This window comes from Xiphophorus couchianus, chromosome 11 (genome assembly GCF_001444195.1).
Source record: "Xiphophorus couchianus chromosome 11, X_couchianus-1.0, whole genome shotgun sequence".
NCBI classification, from domain to species: Eukaryota; Metazoa; Chordata; class Actinopteri; order Cyprinodontiformes; family Poeciliidae; genus Xiphophorus; species Xiphophorus couchianus.
The window spans coordinates 15,749,870-15,772,295 of record NC_040238.1 but is presented as its reverse complement, the minus strand read 5'-3'; the positions used below and the strand labels follow the sequence as shown (position 1 = coordinate 15,772,295).

General features: G+C 40.9%; 2 protein-coding genes across 2 annotated transcripts in view; one reads left to right on the top strand and one right to left on the bottom strand.

Moving 5' to 3' along the window:
- The first annotated feature begins 1,302 nt into the window (after positions 1 to 1,302).
- On the top strand, positions 1,303 to 17,840 carry fez1 (fasciculation and elongation protein zeta 1 (zygin I)). Its single transcript, XM_028031317.1, has 10 exons — positions 1,303 to 1,599; positions 4,351 to 4,699; positions 10,177 to 10,264; positions 10,962 to 11,048; positions 11,644 to 11,809; positions 12,800 to 13,107; positions 14,372 to 14,452; positions 15,301 to 15,376; positions 15,460 to 15,525; positions 16,890 to 17,840. Exons 2-10 carry the CDS (start codon positions 4,380 to 4,382, stop codon positions 16,904 to 16,906), a joined length of 1,209 nt encoding a protein of 402 aa, XP_027887118.1. The 5' UTR covers positions 1,303 to 1,599; positions 4,351 to 4,379; the 3' UTR covers positions 16,907 to 17,840.
- Positions 17,841 to 18,622: 782 nt separating this feature from the next.
- esama (endothelial cell adhesion molecule a) overlaps positions 18,623 to 22,426 on the bottom strand; it is a 56,196-nt gene continuing 52,392 nt past the window's right edge. Inside the window, exon 7 of the mRNA XM_028031316.1 lies at positions 18,623 to 22,204. Coding sequence (XP_027887117.1) covers positions 21,685 to 22,204 — 520 coding nt within the window. The 3' untranslated portion in view covers positions 18,623 to 21,684. The remainder of the gene's footprint in view (positions 22,205 to 22,426) is intronic.

Genomic DNA, 22,426 nt, shown 5'->3' with positions numbered 1-22,426 from the left:
GTGTTTCCATTGCAAATGTGTGCAAAACTTTGTCGATAACCCGCTAATATAGAAAAAAAACCCTCACACTTTTGCAATTGTGGTGTTTCCATTAAATAAGGAATGAAATTAAAATCACACACGAATAAATTTATTCACCCAATAAGTCACTAAAAAACATGCAGCTCCGATAACCTCCCACCACTTTCTGTCGTCTTTTCCGCCAGTAGTAACATCTGGTCACATGACTCAAGTGATGATAAAGAAGCGTTTCCGTTGATATTTTGCGAAATATCCAAATTTCGACATGACTTTAAAAATCACCTCGTCCAAGCGTAAAAAACTTTTATCAAAAAAACGTACGCTTTTTGCAAAATAAGCAGATTTATTTCATAATTCCAATTTGTGCACATTTATGCTCAATGGAAACGCAGCAGCTGTTAAACAGAAAGACCAGAACAGATATACGTAGCTTCTGTGAAGAGAAGAAAACAAAACAAAAACAGAGACCGAGGATGAACTTAACAGCTTAACTCTCCAACTGCAAATCGGGCCAATTGGAGAGCAGTAGGAGAATGTAGTAAACTGATGGAAAGTGGTCATTATGTCCTCCAGCATCAAAACTATCAAGATGCCTCAGGATAACCCAAGTCACTAACTATAAGCTTCATCAAAACTGAAAATGTTAAGCCTTAAAAGTAGACAGGGTGTCTGCCTTGTGGACTCAAACTGGGAGATGACAACTAAAGAACCAGCACTAAACCTGAAGTACTGTTAGGAACATATGGACCAATCAGATCTCTGATGTATGATGGAGCTTTATTGTAAAATGTTTTATGGGGGAAAGAATCTTCTTTCAATATTCCTTTTATAATTCTCCAGTGTATTTGAATAATGACTCCTGCTATCGTATTCAGTTGTTTATTAATAAGAGACTTGCATATGAAGAAGGTCTTCACAACCCTGGGAAATTAAAGGTATTAAAGTCATCTTGAGCGCAGGAGATTTCTCAATTTGCCATTTCTTCATCGTCGCCGTCTCATGGCGTCCTTTCAGAATACACAACAAAGGAAGAGCCGGTCCCTGTAAATGCCAGGTGATGGGAAAAAAAAATATGCTGCTAACGTTGTCTCCCTCAAGTGCGTCGCCCCCCCCCCCGCTCCCTTTTCTCCGTTCATGAATATTAGGGATAGACTGAAGCAGGGAGGAGGCTGGAACAAAGAGAGGAGGAGAGGAGAGAAAGCATGGAGGCAGGGAGGGAGGGAGAGATGGTTGGGTTGGGTTTGGGGTGGGGGGAGCTGATGTCATCAGAGGCCCAGCAGTGCGCAGGCTCTGTTGGAGCGGTGCTGGCTGCCTATTGATTGGAAAACAACGGGCTGTGGGAGGACGGATCAAGGCGGCTGTGGGCTAACGGGTGAGGGAAGGAGCACAGATCCAGCCTCTCCACGCCGCTGTCGTTTATCTCTGGGGGGTGTTTTTTGTTTTTCCCACCCTGGAATGAATGTAACTACTGCTTCACATCATCGGATTTTTATTTCGTCAGAACAACAGATCTTCCTGGCCTCAGAGGATCTCGCACACACACAAAGCCAGAAGAATCGGCGGCTCATCTGACTGCAGGTAATCAGCGTTTTCACTCAATTACGTCCCACCACCCTGCCGTCCGTCCGTCCAGTCCTGACCTCTGTGTGCATCCTTTCTGCCGTCATCATTATCTTGTAACCATGGTTTCCTTCCTCTCCTCTCCTCACTGCTCCTCTTTCCCTCCCCCACTGCCTCATTTTCTTCTGCCTCCGATCAGCTAAACCCATGCTTCTTTGTAATTTCTGCCTCCGTAGTGAGAATGTTAACCTCAACTGAAATCACAGCGTTTAGACCAATAAGAGAGACAACTCGCTGGTATTATGTAGACTGGTGCTTTAAATATGACTGGGAAGTTCATATTATGCTTTTTTTAAAAGGTCAGTTCTGTCATTCTCTCTGCTCTTCATTGAAATCACAGCGTTAAGATGAAATCTCATGTCCAGATAAAACTACGAAGTGAAACCAGACATCCTGGTCTCCATACCTGCAGGCTTGTGAGGCGGGGAGACACACCTGACAGCTTCACACACTCCAAAAGGCTCCTTCCAAGAAAAGGGTGACACAAAAACCAATAGAACTGCTCCCTTTAAAAAAATACAACGGTAGTGATGTAATGTTGGAAGGATTTAATGTCTGGTTAGCTTACCTGACCGAGCAAGGCCTGAAAAGGCTTTTGACAATTGATTTTTATTTTATTTTATCCATACGACATTTTGAAAAGGCATTAGTATCTCCTATAATAGGTTTCTCGGACAAAAAAAGAACCAACTACCAATTTTCAAGTTTGTTTTCCTTATTTAGCTAAACACAGTTTCCTAATTGGTTCTACTGACAGGCAGTAAACAAATCAGGCCTGATTTAATTCAATTCCATCCGGTTTATTTATATAGTGCCAATTCATAAAACGTCATCTCAAGACACTTTACAAACAAGAGTCATTTTAGTCCAATCATAGACACATTCCAACTGATCCTAGTTATCAAATAGTGTTTTAAGCTCAGTTCGTTAATCAAATTGGTTTAAAAAGTTTTCCGTCAAGGTAAACCCAGCAGACTGCATCGAGGAAACATAACAGTTGAAATAACAACAAAGAATGTAAACCGGAGAGTAGTAGAAGAAGAACGTGAGCAAAAGTGTTCAGTTTGTCCTCCAGCAGCGTAGGCCTACAGTAGCATAACTACAGAGACATCTCAGGACAACCTAACCCTCCTCCACTGACAAAATGTATTTGCGCTGAACTGTCTGAGCTGAAATTTTTGAAATAAACAACCCTGAGCCAGATGTGAAAGACATTTTTAAAACGAACACAAACAAGCCAGCGGGACGGCATGGAGACAGAGACAGGCAGACGGTGAAAGACGATCTCCGGCTGCAGACGGAGCAGCACTTTGCTGAGTAAGATGATGAGGAAGAAGAGGCTTGCACAAGCTTGTTTTTTAAATGGACTGCCTTGTGTTCACACACTTAGACCAGGCCACGGTCCAGCAAAGCACAAAAGCACCAAATTTAGGCCTGTCCACTGTAATGACACTGCGTCAAAGAGCCGGACCGAGGCACAGAGTTCGACCTCTGTTCAAATGGACTGAAAAGGTTTAAAATGTTCTCGTTTTTTGAGGGCCTCAGCTGTCACTCCCTAATCCTTTTATTTACACCCAAGCTGGAAGGATTGGATGCTCACTTATAAAAATAATGTTTTCCTCCAGTGAAGCTAGAAAAAAAAAGTCTAAATCACTGTTTTAAAACTACCTTATAATCACTGTATTATCAATAACAATTAGGGCAGCACAATGAGAGCCTGCCTGTAATTTATGGTGGACTTCTCCATTTAATTTCACGCCCCAGAATCTTTGACACCTCATCAGTTCAGTCCCAGTAGGGGTACATAATTAGCTGTTCACCAGTAAAGCCAACTGGTTGGGTTCCCTGTGGGACCTGGTCCCCTTCTGGCACACCTACCTCCATCCATCCTGTATCTAGACATCATGGTGCCAGTCCAGATGAGGTGGAGCAGACATGATTTAGAAGACAGTATAGGGCCAACAAATATCCCGAGAGACTGCTAAGCTCTGATTGATCTTCTCTTTGTGCTAAAGGCTCCTTAAAGGCACAGTACTATGTAAAGTCAATTTTTTTGAGCTATATGTCATGATCTCATGTTATTCTCAAAAGTATACCTGGAGTGTTGCCTTTATTCGTTCATGCTTGTGTTAGAAACCCTTTTCTCTAACAATCTCCCATGACAACCATTCAGCTGGTCAAACTGTCTGGTTGGACCTAGCGCTGCCTTTGGACGCAGTTCCTTCTTGGCGCTGCATTTTCCAAGCTTCTAAGTGGGATGGATGCAGCCATCCCGCCCTCACCCAGCTCCTTCAGACTAGCTTTCAGTAAATAGCAAACACCTGGTGGAACTACTCGTCTGCGGAGCTCTTTATACGAGCTACTTCTCAGTGCAACACAGACAAAAAACATTATTAAAGGGTAAATAGAGGAGTCATGATGTGATGACTTCCTGTAGGCGGAGTTTCAGAAAGAACAGGAGTTTTTAAAGAGACAGAGGCCCAATTTCAAGTCGTTAAATTTCTCATAAGTCATATATGATAGATACATTATTTTTATAACAACTGGATGTAGTTAGTTGATTATGCTATAAAATGGCATTATGTGCCAGGCATAACATTGCCCCTTTAATGATTGAAACTCAAAATTCAGTTGTTGTTTTTTTCAAACTAAAATGGACTGAGTCAAACTCAGTCCATTAAATTTGATTTTACTTCTGTTTGTTGTAAGGACCAGACCCCAACCTGCCAGGGGACACCATGGAAGCCCCTCTTGTGTGCTTGGATGAGGAGTTCGAGGACCTGCGGCCCTGCCGGATGGATGAGCGGGACCACTCTTCCTACTCCAGCACCACCACAACCACCACCGTCCCTCTGGCCTCCATCACCCGCGAGGACTTCTCCGAGCTGGAGAACTTCTCTGAGATGATGAGCTTCAAGTCAATGGAGGATCTGGTCAACGAGTTTGATGAGAAACTCAATGTCTGCTTCCACAACTACAACACCAAAACCGAAGGCCTGGCACCGATTCGGAACCAGGCCCACAGCCAGGAGGATGAGGAACGGCTGCAGGATGAAGAGTGAGTTACCGACTTGAAACCTCTGGCTGATGGAGCACTTTCTGGCATTTCTCCAAGGCTTTTAGTCTTGGTCTGTTATTGCGTAATCAGGGATTACCAGTGTTCACACAGCAAATACAGAAAGTCTTACCAAGTGTTTTGTGTCCAGTTTCCAGTGCAAGCAACTTAGTACACATGAAATAAGACAAAACTAACTTCCAAGTAACTTTTTTAGCAAAATATACATTTAAGTTGCTATTTTTCTTTTGAAGATATATAAAAACTAATAGTTCCTCGAAGACATTTTGCACTGTTATAAGTGAAAAAAATCTGCCAGTGTAACTAATATTTTTTCTCATTAATATTCAAGAATTATTGACCTAATTTAAACTTTTATGTCTTGCTGTAAAGCTGTGAAACCAGGTGGTAAATGGTGTCGTCAGCGTTTCCCAGTTCAGATTTTCTATTTTGGTTTCAATCAATAAGGACAGTTTGGAGTCTCTGGTTTGTTTTTGTTCACTTCCTATCAGATTCAGATCATCTGAGAACCTGGTAAGCACCAAATGATTTATAGCATTTCCAGAGACACTTCCTTCAAACAGAAAACTCATTTCTACAAAATAAAGAAAATTAAATGAAAAAATTTAAACAGAAAACAAGTGATTTCATAAACATCGCTCTTAACTCAGTATTTCGATGCACTTTTGGTTGTAATCCCAGTACGGAGTCGGTGTGGATCGGTTTCGGTCAAGCTGCACATCTGGTGGGGATCAGCTGTAAATGGCTCTTCTCAAGTCCAGAATCAAACTCTCTATGGGGCTGAAGTCTGGACACTCCAGAGCTTCCACCTTGTTGTCTTCAGAGCATCTCTGTGTAGCTTCAGCTGGACGCTTAGGGTCGTTGTCTTGATGGAAAGTAAATGTTTTCTGAAGCTGTGGTTCTCTGGCAGATGGAAACAAATTGTCCTCCAGGATGTCTATATATTTTGCTGCATTTATTTTTTACCTTCTACCATATTTATCCATCAAACATGGTGGTAAAACAAAAACAAAAAAAATCTCCATTTTGGTCTCATCAGACCAAAGAACTTTGTTCCTCTTAGCCACATGTCTCCCACATGCCTTTTGACAAACTCCAGTAGAGACTTCATTTGAATTTTCTCCACCAGTGGCTCTCATTGCCATTCTCCCAGAAAGTCTTGACAAGGACAACAGTTGTCGCTTCCTTCGGCGTAGTCACGGCGACTCCAGTCTTCTTGTTTCTCGGTCTCTCAGGTTGTGAGGGCGGCCACATTCCTTCTTGATGATGATTTAACTGAACTCCAAATGATGTTCAGTACATTAGAGGTTTTTGTGTCCATCCCCTGACTGATACTTTTCATTAACATCCTCTCTGATTGACTTGGAGTCTTCATGCTGTTATAGGAGCCAGGAATCCTGATTAACCAGTGAACAGTCCTAGCAAATGCAAGTGTCTTTATACTACAATCACTGGAGACACACTCACAGCACTCAGGTGATTTACATCATTGTGCGAGCACCAAATGGCTGGGTCTCTGTTCAATTAAAGGGGTTGAACTTTAAACTTTAAAGGGGTTGAATATTTATACAATCACTTATTTTATCTTTCATATTTTTTATTTTGTAGAACTCAGTTTTCCCTTTAACATTTTTTTGTTGTTGTCATTTCTGTTTGGCCAAATCAACAAAATTGTATTGATAACTGATTTGTAAAAGCAATAAAAAACATTAAACATCCAGTGGGGCGAATTAGCAAACATTTTGTAGCTGGGATCCATTTGGTCTGAACGCTGCAGCCATCTGACTTTTGAAAACAGCTCACCACCACAGTGCAGATAGAGCAGATCAAGCTTCCTGAAGGCAACGGCTTAGCTGCAGATTAACAGTACATTTGTACATTTGGAAATGTTTCATTTGGAAACAGATTATAAGATGTAGAGTCAGAGTAAAGCAGAAATAAATATCAATTCAGACAGAATGTATGTACCAGTCACCTAAAGATGACTGATTGAAACATTGAATGACTATATGGCAAAATGTTTCCATGGAGATTCAAAGTCATATAAAGATGACCAGAGTTCTCAGTTGAAGTTAAAATTTGAGTATGATAAGCAACTATCCAAAGATATGTCACCTAATATAAACCCACATCATCTGTATTGTTAGTTTATGGTTTGTAAGGAAGAACAAAAATGGTAGAAATGTTCTCTGTTGACAGATAAATCTATTTAGATTTTTGATATAATATTTTGGTAAAGCACTAACAACAATATGCAATTTGGTTCTCTGCTGTTCCAAAAATAACAGCTTTTATGTGATCTTGAAAAATGCTTGAAATATACTGATGGCTAGTCTGACTGTGAACATACTTAAGTATGTCAAAACATTACTGTGCACTGCAAAAACACAAAATCTTACCAAGTATTCTGGTTCTACTTTCTAGTAAAAATATCTTAGTGCATTTCAAATAAGGCAAAGCGAACTTGTAACATTTAAGCAAGATATAGGAACTTGTATGTTAATAATTCCTTAATGGGCGTGCCGTGGTGGCGTGGGGGTTAGCGCGAACCATGTTTGGAGGCCTTGAGTCCTCGACGCGGCTGTCGCTGGTTCGACTCCCGGACCCGGCGACATTTGACGCATGTCTTCCCCCTTCTCCTTCCCCCTTTCCTGTCAGCCTACTTTCAAAAAATAAGGGACACTAGAGCCCACAAAAAGACCCCCTGGGGGGGTATAATATATAGATATATCAATAATTCCTTAATATTTATGAAGTACTAGATCCACTGACATATCTAGTGCTGTCAGTGGATCTAGTACTTATCTTGGTTTTACTTAACTTATAAGACATTTTTCCCACATTTGTTTTATCTTATTGCTTTTGCAGTGAATCAGAATTTGTTCTACAGCGAAATATACTCATTTACTAAAAAATGGGCTTTAAGCAAATACTGAAAAACATACTGATATACTAAAACATTACAAAAAAAACTCCTCTGAGGTGACCGCATTCATACAGAGGACGTCCATTCATTTCCTTTTCAGGCTAACTGCTTAGCAACACAAACATTTTGTAACCATTCATTTCGTACCACTCAGTGGTACTGAGATAAAAATAGTGTCTCTGCGCCAAAACCGGAACAAAGGATTCCTCGCGAAGGCCACAATGTACCAAAACAGTCCATCAGTCAGAACCCGATTCTCTCCGCCACCTTGTTGAGCTGCATGCTGAATTATTCAGTGTGAATTTGCCTACGCCTCAGTTAACTTTGGCTCTGCTTCAGTTGTGGCCTCTCCACCAGCTGACTGCCAGAACCTCCTGCTTTGAGTGAGCGGGCTCTGAGGCACAGACGCAGACGCCGCTGCTCTTCGTGGAGCCCGATCGTTCTAAATATAGCCCGATTTTGATGTGAGAAGGGAGGTGTTACGACTGGCTCAAAGTCATAACAAAACGGGAGACCATGCAGTGGTTAAAGTGCATAAAAAGGAATATTTATTAACAAAAACAACAATGGATTGTGGATGTCAGTGTCAGTGGTGTAATGCAAATGCTTGGATGTGGTGTATGAGTGCATATGGAAGTGTTGAAGTGCAAAAACAAAGACAAGCTCAAATGTGCAAATGAGGGGAGTTAAGGCCTGATCTGAACTGGTGTTACCCAACACAAAAGGTCACAGCAACAAGTGGTCCACTACCACAAAACGCTGCTCCAGAAGTCAAGTAACCAAGCAAGTGACCAACAGAATATGGAGAGCGACACCCACAACATGATCACCCTTAGCACGGTCCAGCACCATACTCAAAGTTACTGCTGTCTCTCAGCCAGCAACACCAAAAGGGCGTCAACCAATAGTGAGCCAACATCTCCACAACACCAAAACGTCACATCACTGCTTTACAAAGTTTCTCCAGGATTCTCCTTATCACATAATGACCAACAAAACATGGAGAGTCACACCCACAACAACCCAAGTGGATCAACGGATTGACCAACAGATGGTCAAAAATCGACCACCTGTTGATTTTTGATCTGCGCTCCAAATCAACGGATCAGAAACACCTGCAAAGGGGAGGAGCACAAAGACAGACAAAAGCAACACCTGCAGTCCAGCCCTTAAGGCCCAGGGCCGTAACAGGAGGGTTTAAAGAAAGAAACGCACGATTCCAAGCAATGTTCAACTAGGGTGAAAGCAGCTCAAGAAAGCACAAAAAAGAGGCCTGTGTGAGAAAACCTGGCATATACCGCATCCGATGTGGTGGCCAGACAAATGAACAAAGTCCTGATTTTATGCTTTTCACGGCATCTAGAGTAAATCGTGGCATCAAGTATTCTCCATCACTTGTTATTTAGTCCCATCAGTGCTACTTATACACAACCTACAAGCATTTATTAATAGAAAGTGAGACAGTATTGATGTTCCGAATGCTGACAAGATCGTATGACATAGGAGAAACATTTCCGCTTTATCTGATTCAACAGAAACCCAGCAGGTACACGAACCAGCAGAAGTCCTGTACATTAATCTGCAGTTTGGCTCAGAACCCATTCTGGTATTTTCTGACTTAATTCCCGCAGTCGCTGCCTAATACGAGTTATAGCAAGCCAACAAGCTGATGGAGAGCGGAGTGTTAAGCAGAATGATTGCTGTTCAGTGGCAACTAGCCCACAAACACAGTAGCACAGCTTTGTAACACGGAGCTCCAAACCCCGCAGGACAGACTGCAAAAGGACAGCGCCGTCATCCAAACTCTCACAGCAGCATTTAGGACAAACTGGAGGCTTTTTGTCTGATATTTAAGGTTCCAAAAAGATCTGTCTGTTAGTCTGTAAATCACTGAATGCCTAAGCACCAAAATATATCGTTGTATTAACCTTCCACACCACTCATGCCTTCTGCTTCAAGTGCCTCCCCAAGACTAAACCAAAGCATAAGCAGCATTCAATTGTTATGCTCCTCTAATCTGGAACAAACCTCCAGAAAACTGCAGAAGTCAAGTCAAAGTTTGATTATGCAGCATATTTACAACCTCAGCTGACCAAAATGGCCCACCACAACCACAACATCACAGGTACATAAATAAAATAAAAACAGAAAATGTTGTTGAACGTTTGAGTTGCAGTCTGCAGGCGGGCATGAGCGGTGAGGTAATCTGCCGAGCTGAAAGGACTCCTCTGTGCTCCGTGTGCCAGTGGGAGCAGGGCAGCAGGGCCGCACCACCGTCTGTAAGCAAAGCAGGAAAAAAAAAAAACACTGAAAAGTCCAAGACTCTCTCAGTGCTATTGTTCGCCTCCTCTGTCAGTCGCCGCTCCGCACAATGATGTGAGGAACTTTATTTCAATCTCAGCTAAGCACACATCTCGACCAAATAATAATCTTTTTTTTTATGCAGAGTTTCTTTGCACTCGAGTAACCAAAACGGTTACTCTGCCTTATATTTGGTTCACTCTTCTGAGTTGTTCTGTGTTTCTCATCGCAGTGTGTGGGACGCTCTAACCGACAACTACATCTCCACCTGGGACGGCCTCAACTCCGAGGGACTCAACGGCAACCTGTCTGACCACGAGGTACACCGTTCTCTAAAAATCTCTGCCTTTTACTTGACTCTTTATTCATAATTGTTATTTTGTCATTTCTTGGTCTTAGGTCGATTTTACTTACAGTGTACATCTGGCCAGATATTGCAAAACGTCTGGGGGAAAAAAGCACCAGTATTTTAATCAATTTCCTAAAGAGTCGATACGAGCCCAAATAAAACAAATTTATTTCCTTATTTTTTATATATATATTTTCTTTTCTTATATTTTCTTTTTTTCTTATATTTTCAATATATGTCCTGTTTTGTCCTGTCAGTATGGAGCATCCCAGCCTCTTCTTTTTCAATTTTCAGTTTTGTTTTTTTTTCAATTTTCATCCCAGCCTCTTGTTGAGTTTTACTTGTGAACATGTTTTTAATTTTACTGGTCAGTGGCAGTACAGTGGGAATGCATTGAGCCCATGTTATGTGTTAACATCTCTCATAGTTTCATTCTGTTTTGCAGACGTTTAAGAAACATTTTGGACTCAACCGTTATCCTTATTGGTGAATAATAAATGCATAAATTAATGAATGCTATGATTTCTTCAACTAATTCTACGACACATCACTATTCTGCCTGGTCTTAAAAGTCTTAAAGACGGGGTGACTACCTGACTGATTATAGGACCATGAAGTCATGAAGCCATTTAATATTTAAAAGAAAAAAAATTTCTCCTGATTTTCAGATCCATGAAAAAGAGGAGGAGGAAATGAATGAGAAGAACGAGAACGCCAACTGCCTGAACGAAGAGCCTCTAATTACAGCAGATCAGGTTCGTGTGTGACATGAAGAAAACGAGGAGGCTGCCACTTTAAAATGTGATGTAGCCATTCCTCCTAAGAACTTGTTTTGTTTTAGCTTTTACCTGAATTTGCTTGTTGTTTGCGCAACTAATGCGGGCAGAGCGAACATGTAAAAATGACGTTAGGTTAAAGTTTGCAAAAATACTGTGGATTTATCAGATGTTCTCAACTGCAACGGAGCTCCGGCCTCGTGAACTCGCATAGAACGTTTTGATTCTCTTGGAGCCTGAACTGTGAAACAGTCGGTTTGCTGAAGGAGCTGCTGTGTCAAGTAGAAATCCAGCACTGATCAAAAGCACGCTGCACCTCCGATCAGCTGCTTCTCTAGGAAAACAGAAAAGTTATTAGTGCGTGGACAGAGAGGAAGCCAGGGAGAATGTCTGCTGTCTGCCGTCTCTGTCAGAGCCTGAGAGTAGATTAAATCACCAAAATCGTTTCACAAAAAAATATTCTTGGGTCTTATCCAAACTCCTCTGCGACAAACTCTTCATCATCTCCAGTGAAAATAGTATTGAGTGTTTTGGCAAATCTCTCTCTCTCTCTCTCTCTCTCTCTCTGTCTCAGGTCATTGAGGAGATTGTTGAGATGATGGAGAACTCTCCAGATCCCGGTGAAACCGAGGAGGAGGATGAGGAGGAGAGCAGCCTGTGCTCCTCCAGGACCAACCCCTCCCTGCTGGAGGAGATCAGGCAGCTGTCCCAGGCCTCCAACAACAACTGCTCCTACGAAGGTAGAGGAGAAAAGAGTCCTGGTTGTAAATTTGGGCGACGTCGATTTAAAGATTTATTAGGTTTTCTTACTCTTTGGGCTTCCTCATGTTGTCAGACTGACGGACTGCACTCATGGTGAGAGGTTTTAGTCTGTAAGCATTCTGATCTTTATCAGATTATATAAAATCAAGTGTACAAAATCACCCATTATATATTTGTTATTTATTTAATAAAGATGAAAAAAAATGGAAAAGTCTGTGAAAAACTAAAACCCAACATGTTGAAATAATATGCATAACACATGTTTAACCCTATCCCTAACTAACAGATTACATACAATTATAAACAAGGTTATTCTTGTAGCTGCGCAAATAAGAAAATGCCCTAACCCATGAGCATTCATGTCAAGGGATGGGAGAGGATGAGCTGTGCCACATGGAAGGTGATTGACAGCACTAAGACCCTCCTCCTGGCTCTGATTGATCCTTCCTGTCCACCCTAACCCTAACCCCTAGCAGCATCTGGAGAAGCGTTTTGACTCATAACCCTGTTTATAGTCATATAATACAGTAACACATTGTTCCATCTAAAGTGGACATTTCTCAGATCCAAGTCAGATAGAAAATATTAAAAATTCTTAACAAAGTGTAGCTCTTTTATTGAAGACAACAAAACCCCAATATGGCTGCCGTGAATACGCATGGTCATAAATATAAGGAAATAAACAGTTTATTGCTTTTGACTTTCATTTAGCATCTACACTGTTTATTTGCTAAGTTTATTTGATAGTGTTGTAAAATTTAGCTCCTACTTTTTTCCTCTTGGTGTTTCATCTTCTACTGGGTTACTTTATGCAAATAATAACCTCTCTCAGTAAATTTAGGACTGTTTCTTTTAACAGCTTCAGCATTTTCTGTGTTGCCCGGAGAGTTTGGTTGTGGTCGTGTTGTTGCTTTTCTCCTGGCAGGATCTCACCGTCTCGTCTTTTCCCCTCGTTTCCCGTCCTGCAGGCCTCAGCTGCATGCCCAGCTCAGCGCTGATCGAGCTGCTGCACAGGGTGGAGGCCGCCATCCGGGAGTACTCGGAGGAGCTGGTCAACCAGCTGGCCCGGCGGGAGGAGCTGGAGTTCGAGAAGGAGGTGAAGAACACGTTCATCACAGCTCTGATGGAGGTGCAGAACAGGCAGAAGGAGCAGCGGGACAGCAGCAAGCGCAAACGGCGGGACAAGGCGCTCAGCCTGCAGGGGGGCGGGACGGTGCCCTCCAATGGGGGCAACACCGCCTCTTCTGGTCAGAAGACCGGCACCATGCCGGTCAAGGTGAATACACGGAATTATTTCCACTACTCTATTAGGATCTATATGTTCCAGACCCATTAAAAAAACCAAAAAAAACAAATGGGTTTGTACTTGTTCTTGATCATTTATGTCAGTAACTCAAGTGAAACTCATTATATAGATTCATTTCATACAAACTGATGTTTTCAAGCTTTTGCTTCTGGTAATTAGGATGATTTTCAGATAACTGTGAATGAAAACGAATGAGATGTGGACTTAGAGGTACAGTATGCAACTTTTATGAAGGAAAATATGTTTTTAACATTTTTGCTAAAGCTGTCACCATTTCATGACAGTATAACATGAGACAGATAGTCTGTGGAAAGATCCACCTTCCTCCTGAGCTACTATGGTAGCCTGAAGAAAGGCACCACTCCGGCCAAAATCAACCAATCAGAGCCAGGAGGATAGTCTTAGCACCGTCAATCAGTCTAATGTACTCGCTGCTAAATGTGCTAATGGCAGACAAACAACTTACAGTTTATCCGTAGTCATCTGTTGCTATGCTAACTAACCTGAGCATTCATGTCAAGGGATGGGAGAGGATGAGCTGTGCCACATGGAAGGTGATTGACAGCACTAAGACCCTCCTCCTGGCTCTGATTGGTTCTTTCTGGAAAGCTGTGGATCACTGGGTGAATTCAAAAGAGCTGGAGTATTTCACAGATTACCTGTCGCACGCCATGCTTTCAAACCACAGAAACAGTTTAAAAAATATGTTTAAAAAAAATATATTTATTTTTTATAAAAGTTATTAAAAGTGTTATTATTTTCAAAAGGTTATGTCTTTAAGGTAATCACAGAAAAGTGACATCCCGGAATCTGGTTGCTCTTCCTCTTTCCTTCTCTGGCTCTTCCACTAATGGATGTCAGATCCATTACCCACTAAATGATCTTACAGGAACATCTATGTCTATTAACAGCCCAGATCAGCTCGCTCTGCTCCTGCTCAATAACACGGGCCTAATGGATTTTCCCTACATGCAATGCACAAACGTTGGTTTTATCTGAGAGAGCAGATACCTGAATCTGTGCTGATAATGTCGAGCAAATAAACGAAAACTATGTCCGTAGTTCTACTTTGAGCTACTTACTACTGTAAATATGCTGTTTATAAGAAATAAAGAGAACTGATAGTAATGATATACAGATATCAGCACAGCTTTGCAAAAAAAAACAACATACTTTTAACAGTCCCTCATTGTGTGTGTGGGTGTGTGTGTGTGTGGTTGGTTGTGATCCATAGCGCTTCAGCATGGAGGGCCTCTCCAACATCCTGCAGACGGGCATCAGGCAGACATTTGGAAGCACAGGAAATGAGAAGCAGGTAATGTGCTGACTCATCATGTTAGCTCTCTTAACTAATGATAATTGAATCTTCTATACTGTTTTGCTGAATAGAAAATGTAGCTGAAAGCTTAGCTGGCACCAGTTGTCTATGTGGACAACTGGTGCAACGTTTGGTTTTCTGGTGATACATTTTTTCTTACTTTTATTTTTTTGTGATAGATGTAATAGAAGTTAACCGCCTGAGGCTTAAAAGCGTTGGTACTAAGATAAGTTCTGCCACTGTTATAGTTCTGCTACAGTTTTTGCAAGACTGACTGCTACTGGAGATCCTTCCTGTCCACAGCATCCTCATCCACCAACACTCTATCTGAATCCTTACATCTACATCTGGATGCAACCAATTTCTGAAAATTGTAATTATGAAATTAGGAAAGAAGTCTGAGTGAGAGACGTGCATCACATCCCAATCGCACCACTCCTGGTTCAAGACGCATCCAAACAGAAGCTAAAGTCAAAGGCCGTTGCCATTAGTATGCTTTTCTTTTCATTAGCTACTTTTGTCTTGTTCTCAGCTTGTAATGATGCTGTTGTATCCCATTGCTGAATAACTAAAACCTAGACGGCAGCGTCCATACTTCCGTAAACGGGGCGTGGCTGTGTGACGTTCTTCTTCAGTGGATCACTGTGGCGTTGTAAGCCGTTCACCCAAAAGATTGACATCACATTTAATAAGTATCCTGGATGACCACGCAAAAAAAAAAGAAGAAAAAAAGTCAGAGTCTCTTGTTCTACGTGTTTGCATTCAGTGGTGGACATCGGTGACAGCATGCTGCTTTCATCACTTCTCTTTCTTGGTAAACGCTCTGAACTTTTGCTTTGTTTCAGTATCTGAACACTGTGATTCCATATGAGAAGAAAACCACCCCTCCATCTGTGGACGACCTGCAGATGCTCACAAAAAGTAAGCATCCGCATCAGACCGAACGTGAGAATCGATCGCCAGGTTCGACATGTAAAATTGCTGTGAACCTTTTCTCCAAACAGTCCTCTACGCCATGAAGGAAGACAGTGAGAAGGTGCCTACACTGCTGACCGACTACATATTAAAAGGTAAACACATCCAAACTCTTCCAGAAATCAGCAAGCTGCTTAGCCTGACAAGAATGCAGCGCAGTGATGCTTGAGAAGAGGGACAAAACAGGTCCTATGGATAAGGCACAAAATTGGAATAAAATATACACATAATATCATTTTTTCAAATATCTGACTAAACTAACCTGGACCATGTGAGCACAACAATGTATGTTTTCCTGGTGTTTGCTGAATATTTTTTATTTTAAACATTGTAGCAGGTGGATGGTGCCTTTAAAATCTTTTGTCCTGGAGCAGAACTCAATATATTATAATAGTTTAAAACAATTAAAGGAATACTAAGATAATATATCATGACAATTAAGTATAAGTATTCAAATAAATAATTATAAATGTATCAATAAATTGAATTAAAAATCATTTTTCTATATTTTCCAACTCAACTGAAATTTGTCCCAAGTTTTTGTCAACACCGCCAGACATAAAAAGAATGTAAAACAATCAGGCATTATTGGGGGGCACCAGAACTTCTGAGGACCCCATGACCTCTTCCTTTCTCTTCCTTTGCTAAGAGGGCTAAGCAGCTTTAGATAGCTTATGTCTTTAGTTTTTTCTTCTGTTTTATTCCCACGTTGTTCGTCACAACCATGATGTGTCAACACCATAACTGACAATTTACAAAATTTTGATGACGTTTTGTGAAATAAATGCTTCATTTTAGTAAACTGTAAAGATTTCATGGACCTGATGAGCTACAATATGGCCTCCTTCTTAATAACATCATATAAATTGAGGTGGTTTGGCATTTCGTCAACTCCGTCATATGTCAACAGAGTTTTTAACTCTGATGGTGTGACTCTTTCAGTGATAGTGTTGACAAATCTAACTTAAATGTGCAGTTAATTCATTTTAATGTATTTTACATAAATGGCTTTACTTCACATGTATCAAGTATTTCTTTTTATTCACTAGCTTGTCACCACCTTCAGTTCTGTGTCAACTCCAACATGCAGTCAACTCTGTCAGAAGGACTTTATGTTGTTTTTTTGTCTTAAATAATATTTATTTTGTTTCTTGAGAAGCATTTGTCTGTAAAACTGAGTAAAAATATCACTAATAGGGTCATTAAAAAAAAATAATTTTACATTTATTTTTGTCAGATGGTGATGACAATGTTCTGTGTCAGGCCCATTAAAAATTAAATAAAATAAAGAAATTGCACCTGGGAGCCTGCACCTTAGCATCTTTACATTTCCAAAACATTATTTGTCATATTTAAGCTTGAGGAATAATTTAAAAGAATTTTGGTTAAATTTAAACCCATTTTGTCCCACTTCTCAAGAATCACTGAGCGGTTTAATTTGATTTATCTTCCCTTTCAGTTCTCTGTCCCACCTAAAGAACCGTCATACCAGGAGTGAAGTGTGACAGAGAAACCGACCCCCCTCCCCCAGGACTTTCCTAACCTTCCTTACCTCTGGCCCAGTCTGCATGAGCTCCCCATTACCAACCATGGATCGACACCATCCACATTATCTCATCCATCTAAACGACGACTACTGCCTCCTGCTGAGCTCACCTCCTCCTTTCCTGCACACCCATCTCAGGCCAGACACCAAAATGGCCGCCGCCTGAAAAAGCGACCGGGACGGTCCAGTCCCACTTTTACAGGACTTCACTAATGGAGCATGATAAGCTGTTTAACAATCACAAGAGATCACTTCGGTGCAGGGATCCAGTTTCAGATATCACTTCTCTCTTGTCTTGTCATCTCTTGTTTCGTTGTCATGCTTTTGCTCTGACAGACACGGTTTTTGTTAAGTTTCGACTGAATTTATTTACAAAGGCGTTAATCACGGAAAGATTGCTCTTTTCAACACATATATACAGTCATCCATATAAAGTGGATTGTATGGGGAAACGTGATTCAGAAGAATACAAAAGCCATGCACCTTTTTCTGCCAACTCAGTACTGTAGTTCCTTTAGAGTGAGAAGAAACACACTACTATTACGGGTGCAGTGCGTTACAAAGCTTCTTTCACAATGAATATCCAGTGCTCTTCAAACCTTTTTTTTGTATTATTTAATTTGAAATATTAATATCTATATATATTATGTTGTACATTATTTTTTACATTTATTTACTGTAACTGTTATTCCACTCTGCGCAGCCACCTAGAGGTGTACATCTGGGTTTTTTTTTAAGTTCAGTGACTGAAAAAAAAAATCATTTTAATAACTGTGTATGTATTTGCATATTTTCTTTCTTTTGCCCCATGTAGATGAATGTTACATCGCTTAATTGCTCATTCAAATAAACTTCTACCCTCAATGTTATTGCTTCCTTTTATGCATCCACTGCATCAGTGGATCAAAAATCCACCAACTCACATCTTAAGACATGTATCTGTGAGTACAGTGTGTAAGAATATGCTTAACCATCTGTGAAAGTATTTTGTTGCTTTTACAAATCAATCATGACCAACGAAATCTGACGAAAAAGGAAAAAAAAACTTTTAATGTCAAACTGAAAAGTGATTTCTAGCAAAGCAATGACTCTTAAATACATGCATTTAACATGCAATAAGTGATCACATAAATTCAACTCCCTCAAGTCAGTATTTAGTAGATGCCGTCGCAGAGCAGAGTCTGTGTGGATCGGTCTGAGTCAGGCTGGACATCTGGCCGCTGCAGATTTACCGCAAACTTTACACCCCACGTTACTGCAGCTAAACAAAAATAAAAAGAATAAAAAATCAGATTTTATAAGGAAATTACTGATTTCTCACGCTTTCTTCTTTACTTCACCAACAGAGCTGCTTTGCTGCCACCTTGTGGTTTAAGACCTGAAATGACTTACACTTACATTAAAGTTTAGAAGAGAGAAAGCGTTAGGAGGCAGAGTGTCCAGTGTTTGTTTTTTTTTTTTAGCTGATTTTGTCGTCTGTTCAGAAACGTTTGTGATTGCTGTTTGTGCAAATTGGTCTCGGATCTTCACGTTTTCCCACTGATTTCTTTCTGAATCAATAAATACTACAGCTTTTCAACAACAGCTGTAGTATTAAGAGGGTGGGGCATTATGACATTTAAACCATTTTTAAAGAAAAACAAACGCAAGAGTTTGTTTATATTTATTTGAAAATATCAGGCATTTTTTTTCCATGAACATGAATGGAGAATACAAGTGGACAATGCACACCGATGTCTGGACTTCAAGCCTTCTGTATAAATAAGATGCTTCACCGCCTGTTTGTCCACAGAGCCTCTAGAATGCGTCCAGCTGTGATGGAGAGCATTTATTTATTTATTTAGTTCATAAAGTTACATAGTAAAAAGAAACGCTGTTCATGTGCTCTTATATTTGCTGTAGAAAAATAAAGGCTCGACTTTAACAATGCATTATAACCATCAATGTACACATTGAAATGACTCGGTCACACTCTAAAACACGGAGTCTGATAACCGTAAGAAATGAAACATTTTCCAGTTTGCTTTAAGTGTCGTCGACATTCAACAGAAATGCTCCACAGCTAAGAAACATTTCAACTCATTTGTTTCAGGATAGGTGGTTCTGGAATGTTTTCACTTTCTGTGAAAGCCAGGCAGCTAATAAATGTCTCCGTGCGTCCAAAGTACAGCAGGAGAGAGTATGACAAACATTTTTTAAAAGCGGACAAGAAATCCAAATATATATAAAAAATAAAACATCTTCAATAAGGAAACGTATATATGTGGCCACCTGGATACATTCCTAAAGAAGATAATTTATTTGTTCATAGTCAGAATGAGATCTCTGTTTAAATTCTTGCAAGTGGAGAAGCTTCTCTCTATAAACCAACAAATAGTTATTACATTTTTACTCTTGATTGGATTCCTCCTACCATTTCTGACACAATTTTTAGTTTGTAACTCTTCCTACGAAATATTTCAGAATGTGCAAATTGATCAGGAATAGTGAGTTATGACTTTTGGTGGTTATAAACTAATAATAATAATAATAAAAATATGCAAACGAAGAAAGGTCAGCCCTTCAAAGTTAATCCCTACACCAGAAACACGATTCAAAGTAAAACCCAAACTTTATCTGATTGGGTTTTTCGATACCATTGCCAACAGTTTAGCTTAAAGTTTTCTGTTTGTTTGTTTTAAACACGGGGTCGTTTTTGAAGCGCCTCATAGTTCAACAGTTTTTACCCTGTAAAATATTCAGGAAGTGTTAAAGTCACACTACTTTTGTCCCCAACGTTTCATCTCCACATTTGGAGGTTTAATAAATATCTATGAGTTTTACTGCAGCCTTATATTACAGCTCAGTTTTCCTTTTCATTACCAAACTGAAACAAAGCAGACACGTAAAAATGCTAACGTGGTCGCTTGTATAAGGATTTGTTCGACGTGGCTTCATAATTTTCTTGCAGTAGCTGTTACAATTTTAAATTAATAAAATTCTTACGTTGCTCAACAGTTGTCTTTTATTGAGTCTTTATGCTTGCCTCTACTATTATTTCAAAAATTGTCAACTCTTTATTAGACTATCACAAACATAAATGTCACGTAGCTACTGTGCTTGAGAGAATAAAGCTGGTGTCCGTAGGCATCTTCAGAATATCTAAAGGATTTTCAGTGTTCAGTGTTTTTATCAGTGAAGGGATGATTCATTTGAGCAGGTATTTCTGAAGCTGAGAGAAACAATTTGTGACATTCTTTCCTGACAATATTAAAACCTAATGGAAGCTCTGTGTAACAGTGACCTGAAGTAAAACTGCTGCTGTAAAAAGGTGCAACATGTAAGGAATGGAGACGATTTTGTCTTTGGTTTAGCATCCAGTGTTTCAGATAAATAGTCCATCTAAGTTCGATATCATCATCCATACAGATTAGACCTGAAAAAAAAAAAGAAAGAAACAAATGTCTGGAACACATGTAGAAACTAATAAATACTATATTTATATATTTCTTTTGTCTTACTGGAAACTTGACATATTATAATGAAAGGATGAAAATATGCAGAGCTACAACAAACCAGTTCTGATTCAGAATCATAAGCAGTTTCCAAGACTAGAGACTAGAAAATGTTTCAAACAGAACTCCGTCCACCCAAACCAACCCCTCGTTTCTTCAAGCCGGATCTAATTCAGGATCTCCAGAATCCTTCTAACATTAAATGGATCACAGCAAATCTAAACTACCCTGTTTTCACAGAAATGCAAAGACCTGCCTCCATCACAACACCTCAGGCTGCTTCCTCACAATGTGTAGAATCTCCCTCTAAATACGGGAAGTTTCTGCACCTCCACCATCAAAGTCATGGCTGCGGAGGAGAAAACCAATACGGTATTTTCTTCAGCTATTAGCAGGTCTCTGTGCGGACGCGTCCCCCAGCTCAAAGACTGACGCTTTGTGCTCTGCAGGCATGACTTAGTTTGAGTAGACTGAAAGAATTATGCACTCCAAATGCAGAACTTGTGCTTTTTCCTCAAGTCGCTTTTCTGATCAAAGTGAGACTTTCAGCACTTGGAGTTGCTGTTTAAGAGTCGGGCTGCGGGGAAATGCAAAACTGCGATTCAAGCCTCGTGGTTTTTCCCTTCTCTGTGACAAAGATGATGCTGGAGTGTCATGACTAAAACATCTGCGACTGAGAAACTCACTGAGGTTTGAGTGCTTTGCTGGGAGCCTTGCTTCCACGTGCTGCAAAGTGTTTGCAGAGATCAAACATATTCTGGCCTTTTCTTTAAATGTTGCGATGTGAAGGGCTCTTAAGAAACAACGACATCTCCTTCGGGTAGTTGTTGTAAGAAAGGGTGGCTGACAGATTTACGTCCCGCGTATTTCCTGTAATATCTTTGCTGAAAATTGGGAATAATAAACCCTTTAAAAGAAAAACAATCCGGTTGCCGGGTGAACAGGAGGAGAACAGCAGGCAATAAAAAAGTAGAAAAGAGAATTTTATCTATACGTTATTTGTGAGAACAGAATATAAAGAGTGAATACAAAGCAAGTAACAAGCATGTCTTGAATGGTTGTCATGGTAGCCTGCTGATTTGAAAGCCTGTAACAGTTAATGACTTCTTCCTCTCGTCCTGTTTGCTAAAAAAATAAAATAAAATCATGAAGCGTTCCCTGCAGAGACCCGGCTGAGCCTCCGGTCAGTCTAACTGCGTGGCACGGCACTTCCGTTAGACCAGAGAACCTGCTTGGTTTTGAGCGGGAACCATGATTGGCACCCCTCCCATGCGGTGGATGTTGGAGGCTGTGATGGTGGAGGTGGGCAGCGGTGGCGGGGACGGGGCAGGCTGGAACTGCCCCTGCAGCTGGGTGTAGGTCTGGGGCAGCTGCTGGGCCTGGGGCAGGTGGCCGTAGCGCTCCTGGACCACCTGCGAACTGCCGTTGGCGGCCTGGGCGGAGGCGGGCTGTCCGTGGGGCAACGTGCTGCTGTTGTTGTAGCTGTAATGAGTGGGAGTGGAGGCCCCCTGGTGGCGGGGAGGTCTGTAGCCGGCGGTGCTGCCTGTGGCTGTGATGATGGAGGCGGTGTCCGAGGCAGGATGCTGGGGATACTGCTGCAGGTGGTGGTGGTGGTGGTTGTCTTTGTGGCGCGGGCTGGAGGCGATGGAGGACAGCGTGCCGTTCTTCGAGATGACATCAGAGCCCATCCCGCTCTTCGCCCAGGAGACGCGCTTCGGAGCCTGAGCGTCTTCCCTGCAGGTCAGGGGCACATCAGGGGTTAAAGAAACCAGCCACTCTTTTCACTTCTGACACCGATTCAAATATGGCAGATTAAAAAGTCCCATCATGACAAAGTGCAATCATGTGTTTTATAAATTCAACACATTTTCAGGCCTTAATTTTAAATATATGCATTTAACACTTTTCAATACTTTTCAAGGATGCATGGACACCTGGTGAAGGTGAAGAGCTTTG

Bases quoted from the DNA above. Each gene is read 5' to 3' on its own strand.
- fez1 (XM_028031317.1), top strand. From the start codon at position 4,380: ATGGAAGCCCCTCTTGTGTGCTTGGATGAGGAGTTCGAGGACCTGCGG. The intron at 10,265-10,961 runs GTACACCGTTCT...CCTGATTTTCAG, and splicing joins GCAACCTGTCTGACCACGAG to ATCCATGAAAAAGAGGAGGA. The intron at 11,810-12,799 runs GTAGAGGAGAAA...CCCGTCCTGCAG, and splicing joins CAACAACTGCTCCTACGAAG to GCCTCAGCTGCATGCCCAGC.